Here is a 12384-nt window from a genome sequence, read left to right as displayed (position 1 = left end):
GCTTCATTCCGTTTTTTTTAATCCTGAAAAATTCCCCAGTCCTTAACGATTACAAGCATACCCATAACATGATGCAGCCACCGCCATGCTTGAAAATATGGAGAGTGGTACTCAGTAATGTGTTGTGTTGGATTTGCCCCAAACACAACACTTTGTACTCAGGACAAAAAGTGAATTGCTTTGCCACATGTTTTGCAGTATGACTTTAATCCCTTTGTCGCAAACAGGAGGCATGTTTGGGAATATTATTTATTCTGTACAGGCTCCCTTCTTTTCAGTCTGTCAATTAGGTTAGTATTGTGGTGTAATCACAATGTTGTTGATCCATCCTCAGTTACCTCCTATTACAGCCATTAAACTCTGTTTTAACTGTTTTAAAGTCACCATTGGCCTCATGGTGAAATCCCTGAGCGGTTTCCTTCCTCTCCGGCAACTGAGTTAGGAAGGATGCCTGTATCTTTGTAGTGATTCGGTGTATTGATACACCATCCAAAGTGTAATTAATAACTTCCCCATGCTCAAAGGGTTATTCAACGTCTGCTTTTTTTATTTTGTTTTTACCAATAGGTGCCCTTCTTCGTGAGGCATTAGAAAACCTCCCTGGTCTTTGTAATTGAATCTGTGTTTGAAATTCACTGCTCAACTGAGGGACCTTGCAAATAATTGTATGTGTGAGGTACAGAGATGGGGTAGTCATTCAAAAATAATTTTAAGCACTATTATTGCACACGGAGTGAGTCCCTGCAACTTATTATGTGACTTGCTAAGCACATTTTTACTCCTGAACTTGCCATAACAAAGGGGTTGCTTATTGACTCAAGACATTTCATATTTTTATTAGTAATTAATTTGTACAAATTCTGAAAAACACAATTCCACTTTTACATTATGGGGTAGGCCTATTGTGTGTTGGCCAGTGACCCCCCCCCCCCCCAAATATGTAATGAATTCTGTAACACAACAAAATGTGAAAAGAGTAAAGGGGTTTGAGTACTTTCTTAAGGTACTGTATCTCCTAATGACATTAGTGACAATGTTATGCTTCTCTCGCTTTCTCACAATTCAATTCAAAGGGCTTTATTGGCATGGCAAACATGTTTACATTGCCAAAGCGCGAACACACACACACACACACACACAGACAGACATACAGACAGACAGACAGAAGTGTTCCCTGACCCTAAATCTCTTTAATGATTCACTGGCACAGTGGAACCACCCATTCATGACGTGATCCCAACCAGTCACTGAAATCTGTAGCCTAATGCAGGACAACAGTGCTGTGCTCTGAGCTGGGACACTTGACTCGATCTGCGGGGCTTCAGTCAGTCGACAAGACATCGCTCCTGCTGCACGCACCTGCAACAGGTGGCCTAAGCTGCGTTTTAACATTCACAAAAGGTAGGTTGAGAATGTACAGAATGGACTATATAATGTTACAGTAGCCTATAGATCCTTTTATGTCTTTACATTTATGGGGAATTGTTTGAAATACAGTTTTATCATGTTCTATAACACTTTGGAAAATGTCCTTGAATCCTTTTGAAATACTCGAAATTGCCTTTGTAAACACTCAAGGAATACAACGGTAAACATTAATAGGCTAGTAGTCGATATTAGACCCTCTTTGATATATGTATGCATGTTTTATGCTGTCATAAAAGGTCTGCTGAATTTTGAGTAGTTTGTTTGCACCCTATTTGCATGTATTTCACAACAATGGTGTAGTTTGAGAATATAATGCCTATAATAATTCCATACCTCTGATTAGATGGGTAATACACTTGACTGTAAATATTTATCAACCTTCAAATGAGTTTCTAACTAACTTTTCACACCTCTACTGTAGCAAAATACAATCTACTCTTGAGGACATATGACTGATCCACAAAATTGTATTTAGTTAAAGTAGAGGTTACTGTATTTATTCAGTAGACCTAAAGGTTAAACATTTCCCAAGATCGAGGAAAGAACATTTCAAAACATTCATCCATTCTTGGCAAGTGACTGTGTGGGGGAGGTTTGAATTGGTTTGAATCATGACCTAAGCCATCCTCTGCACATTTGTGGACGTGGGAATGGCAAAATAATATTTACCATGTAAACGTGTCCACTGATATGAACTCTTCAAAACACCAAATGTCCTTCGTTGTGCCTGTGTTGGGTTTCAAACCAGAACGACCAGTTTCTCAGGGTCAGACTGGCATAGGGGAACCAGCAGTAGCGTCACACACAGATGGGGGTGCTATCATATCACGATGTTCCTACTGTGTCCTTTTGTCAATGACAGGTCTATGAAACACTGATGTAGGTTCCCCGGTGAGCACGGAATGGACCAAGACCATGGCAAATTCTAATCCAGTGAGTGTTTCTGTGGTGTGGTGTCCAACCACAGACAACCAGGCCGTTGTGCAAATGGTTACTAGTTGTTTACACCGCTTTGCTCCATCATTCATCTTTTTTTCTGTGTGTCATCTAGCTTAGATCACCATCCTCCACCCTCAGTGAGGTCAACCTGGGACCTTCAGCAAACCCACAGTATGTACAGTATTAAGAGTCATGGGTTTCAATGATCCATAATGCCATGTAGAACTGACATCTGGCAACCCTTTACCAATGGAATTGTGGTCCTGATGTCATATTCATTCATTGCAACCACAACATACACTGAGTGTACAAAACATCCTCTCTCCATGATATAGACTGACCAGGTGAATCCAGGTGAAAGCAATGATCCCATATTGATGTCACTTGGTAAATCCACTTCAATCAGTGTAGATGAAGGGGAGGAAACAGGTTAAAGAAACGTTTTTAAGCCTTGAGATAATTGCGACATGGATGGTATATGTGCCATTCAGAGTGTGAATGGGCAAGACAAAAGATTTAAGTGCCTTTGAACCGGGTATGGTAGTAGGTGCTAGGCGCACTAGGTTTGTGTCAAGAACTGAAACGCAGCTGGGTTTTTCACGCTCTACAGTTTCCCGTATAGATCAAGAATGGTCCACCACCCAAAGGACATCCAGCCAACTTGACACTGTGGGAAGCATTGGAGTCAACTTGGGCCAGCATCCCTGTGGAATGTTTTCAACACCTTGTAGAGAGGGGGGGTGCTAAATATTAGGAAGTGTTCTTAATGTTTTGTACACTCAGTGTACATTGCTGTACATGTGTTTTTGAGGCTTGATTAAAAATGTTATTTCATGGATCATACCAGTCCATGTTGCGAGATGGTTGTCTCTGCCATAACCTGTTACGATAGGTGTTATGTCCATCCATATGACACAAATATCTGTATCATCATTCCTGTCTTGTTTCAGTGCCAAGCCCACTGACTTTGACTTTTTGGCTGTTATTGGAAAAGGGACCTTTGGGAAGGTAAGTCTGCTGTTTGCCTGATAAAAGGCTGCATGCCTTCATCAATGATTAACTTAGTCTATGCAGGACTGTTAAGGTTACCTTGATGAAAAGGCCAAAACCAAACATTGAAACAATGAATGAGGATAGTTTTTCACTAATTGTACTCAGGATGAGCAGCCATTTTTAATTCTTCCAGTTCAGTCACAGTCCTTTTTCATTGTCAATTACTTTTTTCTATATTTTGTGTGACAGATAATAAAATATATTATGTGTGTACTCATTGCCCTTCAATTTTCAAGATAGGGTTATGATAAGAGAGTGTCATATTAGGAGTTGACGTTTTGAGGAAACAATCAGAAATGTACTGACAACCACCCTGCATCCAGGTCCTGCTCGCCAAGCTCAAAGCTGACAATAAATTCTATGCTGTGAAAGTTCTACAGAAGAAAGTAATCCTGAAGAAAAAGGAGGTTGGTCTATAAACTTTTAATTTTGTTATTCATTATCACAACAAACTTGCATATAGTTTACTTGTATTCTGTTTTAAAGGTCAACTCAATTCCACTAGCAAAACCCTTCATGTCAGTATATATTCAATGTGTGTATGATTTTCATTGTGTAGCAGAACTGGTTTAGCCTAAATCTGTGTTGTGTTTCTAAGATAACATCTAATCTAAACTGAAGTGTGTTCTGTCCTTTGTACTCCGACAGACAGATTTTACAGCCCCCAGTCTCTGTTTTGTGTTTCATACATACTGTACATTACCATAATCAGTAATGTTATATTCCCTGGGTTTTGTATCACTTGATAGTTATAACAATCAGCAAATGAATCTTGTACTTTCTGAGCTACTTACAGACACACGTTATAGCTGTCTGACAGACTACTCAGTCCTGTAAAAAGAATGACTCCCTCAAGTGAAGTGTTACCTCAATGAAGCCAATTTACTTTATATACTGAGAGCCTGTTGCCTGCCTTGGAAACCAGGGCCATGGCTAAAGTGGAGAACACTAGTCAGAAGTGTGTAGTTGGCTGCACTTTTAGCAGCATAAATCACACTGAGGACCTTGTAGGAAAGAGGTGTTCTATGCCCCTCTCTCTCTCTCTGTATATCGTCTCTTGTCATGTGCTTGGGGCCAAAGCAGTGGTGGTGACAGAGGCCTGTATTCTGCTGTGTCCTGCCCTCTGCCTCGTGTCCGCTGGTTCAATGCTGCGTTGTGTCCTCCAGCAAAAGAACATCATGGCAGAGAGGAACGTGCTGCTGAAGAGCCTGAAGCATCCTTTCCTGGTGGGCCTCCACTACTCCTTCCAGACCCCAGAGAAGCTCTACTTTGTCCTCGACTATGTCAACGGGGGAGAGGTAGCTAGCTAATGGCCCTGGGTCTTGTTTCTCAGGTTTCATATGACTGTTTGGATATGGCAAATGATAAAATGAGTGGACTGTAGCAATGTTCCCAATAAGTAATCCTTTATATATATTAAAGCTATCAAGCTATTGACAGCACAGAAGCAGCAATGCAGTGTGGCATAGCCTCAAGCCCTTGGCTCAATCAGTGTAGTGACAACAAACACATTACTCCCCTTTAATCATTGGCTCAGTCCAAAGTCTCTGTGTCACGGCGTTATTATGAGTTAATAATGTAACAGTAGTAATATTACATGCTTCGTCAGAGTCAAGCGTACTGACAGTTAAAACAACATGTCATAACTGTTTTCTCTCTCTCCTTTCTCCCTCTATCTCTAACATTTCTTTCTCTCTCTCATAGCTCTTCTTCCACCTGCAGAGGGAGCGGTGCTTCTTGGAGCCGAGGGCTCGGTTCTATGCTGCTGAGGTAGCCAGTGCCATCGGCTACCTTCACTCCCTCAACATCGTTTACAGGTCAGACACAGTTTACAAGGACATATTCAGGTAGAAACAACACATTATTATGTACAGTATTGAGGTTAAGTGAAACCAAATATATTTTTTTGTTCTTATTTAGAGATCTGAAGCCAGAGAATATTCTTTTAGACTCTCAGGTAAGTGTTGACTCATAAGTGGATATAATGTTCTTCGATTGTTTTCAATATCTCGACTCACTTCCTTCTCATCTTAGAGAAGATAGTTCAAGAGTTCACAATACAGGATCATATGCAGTCTGTAAGTTCCTGTAATATTGGGATGGTGCTTAAAACGTGTGTTCCAGGGCCATGTGGTACTTACAGACTTTGGGCTGTGTAAAGAGGGAGTGGAGCCAGAGACCACCACGTCCACTTTCTGTGGAACCCCTGAGGTGAGGGATAGCCCTGAGATTGTGTCTGTGCTCAATGATATGTTAAAGATAACCCATGTCTAATAGTCACATGTAGTTCTATACAGTTGAAGTCGGAAGTTTACATACAGTTAGGCTGGAGTCATGAAAACTCGTTTTTCAACACCTCCACAAATGTCTTGTTAACAAACTATAGTTCTGGCAAGTCGGTTAGGACATCTACTTTGTGCATGACACAGGTAATTTTTCCAACAATTGTTTACAGACAGATTATTTCACTTATAATTCACTGTATCACAATTCCAGTGGGTCAGAAGTTTACATACACTAAGCTGACTGTGCCTTTAAACAGCTTGGAAAATTCCAGAATATGATGTCATGGCTTAAGAAGCTTCTGATAGGCTAATTTACATAATTGAGTCAATTGGAGGTGTACCTGTGGATGTATTTCAAGGCCTACCTTCAAACTCAGTGCCATCATGGGAAAATCAAAAGAAATCAGCACAAAAATTGTAGACCTCCACAAGTCTGGTTCATCCTTGGGAGCAATTTCCAAATGCCTGAAGGTACCATGTTCATCTGTACAAACACTAGTACGCAAGTATAAACACCAGGGGACCACGCAGCCGTCATATCGCTCAGGAAGGAGACGCGTTCTGTCTCCTAGAGATGAAGGTACTTTGGTGCGAAAAAAGTGTAAATCAATCCCAGAACAAAAGCAAAGGACCTTGTGAAGATGCTGGAGGAAACCGGTACAAAAGTATCTATATCCACAGTAAAACGAGTCCTATATCGACATAACCTAAAAGGCCGCTGAGCAAGGGAGAAGCCACTGCTCCAAAACCGCCATAAGAAATCCAGACTACGGCTTGCAACTGCACATGGGGACAAAGATCGTACTTTTTTTGAGAAATGTCCTCTGGTCTGATGAAACAAAAATAGAACTGTTTGTCCATAATGACCATTGTTATGTTTGGAGGAAAAGGGGGAGGCTTGTAAGCCAAAGAACACCATCCTAACCGTGAAGCATGGGGGTGGCAGCATCATTTTGTGGGGATGCTTTGCTGCAAGAGGGACTGGTGCACTTCACAAAGTAGATGGCATCATGAGGCAGGAATACTATGTGGATACATTGAAGCAACATTTCAAGACATCAGTCAGGAAGTTAAAGCAAATGGGTCTTCCAAATGGACAATGACCCCAAGCATACTTCCAAAGTTGGAGTGGCCATCACAAAGCCCTGACCTCAATCCCATTTGTGGGCAGAACTGAATAAGCATGTGCGAGCAAGATGGCCTAAAAACCTGACTTGGTTACACTAGCTCTGTCAGAAGGAATGGGCCACAATTCACAACATTTATTTGTGGGAAGCTTGTGGAAGGCTACCCGAAATGTTTGACCCAAGTTAAACAATTTAAAGGCAATGCTACCAAATACTAATTGAGTGTATGTAAACCCACTGGGAATGTGATGAAAGAAATTAAACCTGAAATAAATAATTCTTTCCACTATTATTCTGACATTTCACATTCTTAAAATAAAGTGGTGATCCTAACTGACCTAAGACAGGGAATTTTTACTTGGATTAAATGTCAGGAATTGTGAAAAACTGATTTTAAATGTATTTGCCTAAGGTGTATGTAAACTTCTGACTTCAACTGTATACAGTGCCTTCAGAAAGTATTCACACCGCTTTACTTTTTACACATTTTGTTGTGTTACAAAGTGAGATAAAAATGTATTTAATTTTTTTTAAATCTACGCTCTAGAAAAGATACTCTGTAATGTCAAAGTGGGGAAAAAAAATCTAACATTTGTTTTGAATTCATGGAAAATAAAATACTAATATATCTTGACTAGATAAGTATTCAACCCCTGAGTTTGCAAATGTTAGAATCACCTTTGGCAGCGATTACAGCTGTGAGTCTTTCTGGCTAAGTCTCTAAGAGCCTGGATTGTACAATATAAGCTCTGTCAAGTTTGTTATTGATCATTGCTAGACAGGCATTTTCAAGACTTGCCATTGATTTTCAAGACAATTTGTCAAAGCTGTAACTAGGCCACTCACAAACATGCGTATTGTTAAGCATCTCCAGTGTATATTTGTCCTTGTGTTTTAGGTAGATGTTCTGCTAAAAGGTGCATATGTATTCCAGTGACTGTTGGAAAGGACCAAGAAACAAGTTTTCCTCTAGGATTTCCCTGTGCTTAGATCTATTCCATAGATTTTTATCCTAAAAAAACTTCCTAGTCCTTGCCTATAGCATGCATACCCATAACATGATGCAGCCACCACCATGCTAAAATATGAAGAGTGGTACTCAGTGATATGTTGTGTTGGATTTGTACCAAACATAAGAGTTTGAATTCAGGACAGAAAGTATATTTCTTTGCCACGTTTTTGTCAGTATTACTTTAGAAGCTTATTGGGAATATTATGTATTCTGTACAGGCTTCCTTCTTTTCACTCTGTTCTTTATGTTAGTATTGTGGAGTAACTACAATGTTGTTGATCCATCCTCAGTTTTCTCCTATCACAGCCATTAAACTCTGTTTTAAAATCACCTTTGGCCTCACTGTGAAATCCCTGAGCGGTTTCCTTTCTCTCCGGCAACTGAGATAGGAAGGGCGCTTGTATCTTTGCAGTGACTGGGAGTGTTGATACACCATTCAAAGTGTAATTAAAAACTGCACCATGCTCGAAGGGATATTCAATGTGTATATATATATATATGATTTTTTTTACCCATCTACCAATAGGTGCCCTTCTTTGCGAATCATTGGAAAACCTCCCTGGTCTTTGTGGTTGAATCTGTTCTTGAAATTCATTGCTCGACTGAGGGACCTTACAGATAATTGTATGTGTGGGGTACAGAGATGAAGTAGTCATTCAAAAATCATGTTAAACACAATTATTGCACTGAGAGTGAGCCCATGCAACTTATTATGTGACTTATTAAGCACATTTTTACTGCTGAACTTATTTAGGCTTGTTATAACAAAAGGGTTGAATACTGATTGACTGAACACATTTCAGCTTGTCATTTTTATTTAATTGGTAAATATTTCTAAAAACATAATTCCACTTTGACATTATGGAGTATTGTGTTGTAGATCAATAAAACAAAATCTACATTTCATTAATTTTATATTCAGGCTGTCACACAACAACATGTGGAACAAGTCAAGTGGTGTGAATACTTTCTGAAGGCCCAGTATATATCTGTTTATTTAACTCTCTCTGTCTCTGTAGTATTTGGCCCCTGAGGTTCTGCGTAAGGAGCCCTATGACCGCACAGTGGACTGGTGGTGTCTGGGAGCTGTGCTCTATGAGATGATCTATAGTCTTGTAAGTTTTTCAATCTTATATGGCTACTGTACTTAGCGCAATCTACATAAATGTCCAAGACAATTATGTTACCAACTTCAGGAAATGCTTCTTGAGTAGCTGGCTGCTACAGTACTGTGTCTGTTCTCTGCTCTACTCACCCTGTTTCTGGTTTTCTAGCCCCCGTTCTACAGCCGGGACGTGTCTGAGATGTACGATGGCATCCTACACAAGCCTCTGCCGCTGCCCCCAGGGAAGTCAGGCGCTCTCTGTAGTCTGCTCCAGGGCCTCCTGCAGAAAGACCAACACCGCAGGTTGGGAGCCATTGCTGACTTTGTGAGTCACTGACTGGACCGTGTCCATGGACCATGGCACCTTATTCACTATCAAATCAAATCAAATGTTATTTGTCACATACACATGGTTAGCAGATGTTAATGCGAGTGTAGTGAAATGCTTGTGCTTCTAGTTCCGACAATGCAGTAATAACCAACGAGTAAACTAACCTAACAATTCCACAACTACTACCTTATACACACAAGTGTAAAGGGATAAAGAATATGTACATAAAAATATATGAATGAGTGATGGTACAGAACGGCATAGGCAAGATGCAGTAGATGGCATCGAGTACATTATATACATATGAGATGAGTAATGTAGGATATGTAAACATAAAAGTGGCATAGTTTAAAGTGGCTAACGATACATTTATTACATAAAGATGACAAGATGCAGTAGATGATAAAGTACAGTATATACATATGAGATGAGTAATGTAGGGTATGTAAACATTATATTAAGTGGCATTGTTTAAAGTGGCTAGTGATAAATTTTTTACATCAATTTCCATTATTAAAGTGGCTGGAGTTGAGTCTATGTTGGCAGCAGCCACTCAATGTTAGTGGTGGCTGTTTAACAGTCTGATGGCCTTGAGATAGAAGCTGTCCTTGATGATCTTTATGGCCTTCCTGTGCCATCGGGTGGTGTTGGTGTCCTGGAGGGCAGGTAGTTTGCCCCCGGTGATGCGTTGTGCAGACCTCACTACCCTCTGGAGAGCCTTACGGTTGTGGGCGGAGCAGTTGCCGTACCAGGCGGTGATACAGCCGGACAGGATGCTCTAGATTGTGCATCTGTAGAAGTTTGTGAGTGCTTTCGGTGACAAGCTGAATTTCTTCAGCCTCCTGAGGTTGAAGAGGCGTTGCTGCGCCTTCTTCACAACGCTGTCTGTGTGGGTGGACCAATTCAGTTTGTCCGTGATGTGTACACCAAGGAACTTAAAACTTACTACCCTCTCCACTACTGTCCCGTCGATGTGGATAGGGGGGGTGCTCCCCCTGTTTCTAGCCCTACGTGGGCTCTGATTATAAGTAGTCCACTGTACGCCATTTCTGCAGTGGTGTAAAGTACTTAAGGAAAACTTCTTTATGGCACTACATAAGTCATTTCTTGGGGTATCTGTACTTAACTATTTATATTTCTGACAACTTTTACTTCACTACATTCCCCCCCAAAATAATGAACTTTTTACTCCATACATTTTCACTGACACCCAAAAAGTACTTGTTACATTTTGAATGCTTAGCAGGACAGGGAAACGGTCCAATTCACACACTTATCAAGAGAACACCCCTGGTCATCTTTACTGCCTCTGATCTGGTGGACTCACTAAACACACATGCGTCATTTGTAAATGTTTGAGTGTTGGTGTGTTCTCCTGGCTAGCCATAAATTTTAAATATAAGAAAACGGTGCCATCTGGTTTACTTAATATAATGAATGTGAAATGATTTATACTTTTGATATTGATACTTAAGTATATTTAAAACCAAATACTTATAGACTTTTACTCAAGTAGTATTTTACAAGGTGACTTTCACTTTTATTTGTCATTTTATTAAGGTATCTTTACTTTTACTCAAGTTTGACAATCGGGTACTTTCTCCACCACTGCATTTCTGAAGCACACTATGCCATTGCCGTTTAGTGTTTCACACATTTTGAGTGAGTTATACACTGGTCATGTCTTATATCATCCTGAAAAGTTTGTTTTTTTACAGCTACAAATAAAGAACCATGTGTTCTTCTCCCCGATTAACTGGGATGATCTGTACCACAAGAGAATCACTCCTCCATACAACCCCAATGTGGTGAGTTGTTCAAAATTCACTGCTTTTTTTCTAAAACTTTCTTTCACTACCTCATCTTTGTAACTTTCAATCTTACCTCTTTTCTCTAGCACTCCCCTCTATTTCCTAACAAGTCCCCTCTCTCTTCTTCTTTAGAAAGGGCCAGCGGACACACAGCACATAGACCCAGAGTTCACCAGAGAGATGGTGCCTAACTCAGTGGGCTGCACCCCTGAGCTCAACGCCGGCACCAGCAGCTCTAACGCATTCAATGGCTTCTCCTACGTTTCTGGTGAAGACAGCTTCCTTTGAGACAGGAAGGTTCCTCACAGCACCACCACTGTCGAGGTCGAAGTTACCCGTAACCACATATCTACAATTCGATTCCTTAACTGCAAATCCTAACCTTAAAGTCAGGAGGATAAAACATATATTTTACCCTGGATTCAACTTCATTGGCCACGGTCATAGAAATGGAGCACATTGAATATCATGCATTTTTGCGTAGGTGAAGCAAGAAAGAGATGTAAGAAAACATTTAAATGCACCACCCAACTGTTGCTTTTTCTGTAGGTGACTGCCCTATGAATTATATTTATATGCCCTCGTCTCTGCTTGAATTCTCATTTCAGGACAAAGTCTTTTGGCACATCCAATCATGCTGGACTTTTTATTTGCTAGCAGACAGATGTTGATTTAATTATCCTTTCACTACAACGTAAAGTCAACCGCGTGACTACATAAAGGACATGTAGATACAGTACACACTCCTAGATGCTATGTGTAGAAGGTAAAGCTAGGTTCTATGTGAAGTTGTGGTGTATGGATAAAGATGGTCTGATTATCACTAGAACAGGCTGAAACAAATGTGTGTGAAACTCTAGTTGAACCCATTCCTCTGCTCTTTAAGTGCTGCTTTTAATACAAGCACTGTGGACTTTCCAAACATTTCTTATTCTTAAACTCGTTTGTTGAAAATATACATTTTTGCACATTGATTTGTGAACATGCTGTTTCTATTATATCGCTGACTTTTAGTAGATTAGAGTACATAAAGGCTTGACTCAAATGTTGCGTCCAGGAATGCTTAACAGCAACATAAACCTATGCCAGATTATTCTCACAGCTGTAAAGGTGCATGCCATGGTGCTATTAACCTTGTTAAACAAAACATGTGATTGTGTCAGCACAATGGGTGACATTAAAGACTGTTGACATGCCAACACCATCTTAAAGATGACTGACATTCAATGAAGCCCAGTTACAAGTATGTGTACATAACTTCACAATAAATCACTTCCCTACCCATATGTTTAC

The 12384-nt window shown here is 40.2% G+C and overlaps 1 protein-coding gene across 1 annotated transcript; it reads left to right on the top strand.

Moving 5' to 3' along the window:
- Nucleotides 1–1155: 1155 nt before the first annotated feature.
- LOC109868993 (serine/threonine-protein kinase Sgk2-like) lies at nucleotides 1156–12375 on the top strand. Its single transcript, XM_020458796.2, has 13 exons — nucleotides 1156–1401; nucleotides 2291–2361; nucleotides 2480–2538; nucleotides 3318–3375; nucleotides 3744–3827; nucleotides 4587–4718; nucleotides 5125–5237; nucleotides 5341–5377; nucleotides 5545–5631; nucleotides 8864–8959; nucleotides 9119–9274; nucleotides 10999–11088; nucleotides 11224–12375. Exons 2-13 carry the CDS (start codon nucleotides 2344–2346, stop codon nucleotides 11377–11379), a joined length of 1086 nt encoding a protein of 361 aa, XP_020314385.1. The 5' UTR covers nucleotides 1156–1401; nucleotides 2291–2343; the 3' UTR covers nucleotides 11380–12375.
- Nucleotides 12376–12384: the final 9 nt, after the last annotated feature.

The sequence above is a fragment of the Oncorhynchus kisutch genome, linkage group LG24 (genome assembly GCF_002021735.2).
Source record: "Oncorhynchus kisutch isolate 150728-3 linkage group LG24, Okis_V2, whole genome shotgun sequence".
Lineage (NCBI taxonomy): Eukaryota > Metazoa > Chordata > Actinopteri > Salmoniformes > Salmonidae > Oncorhynchus > Oncorhynchus kisutch.
Note: the sequence above shows the minus strand (reverse complement) of the source record. Positions and strands in the feature narration are given on the sequence as shown.

Bases quoted from the DNA above. Each gene is read 5' to 3' on its own strand.
- LOC109868993 (XM_020458796.2), top strand. The intron at 5,238-5,340 runs GTCAGACACAGT...GTTCTTATTTAG, and splicing joins TCCCTCAACATCGTTTACAG to AGATCTGAAGCCAGAGAATA. The intron at 8,960-9,118 runs GTAAGTTTTTCA...CTGGTTTTCTAG, and splicing joins ATGAGATGATCTATAGTCTT to CCCCCGTTCTACAGCCGGGA.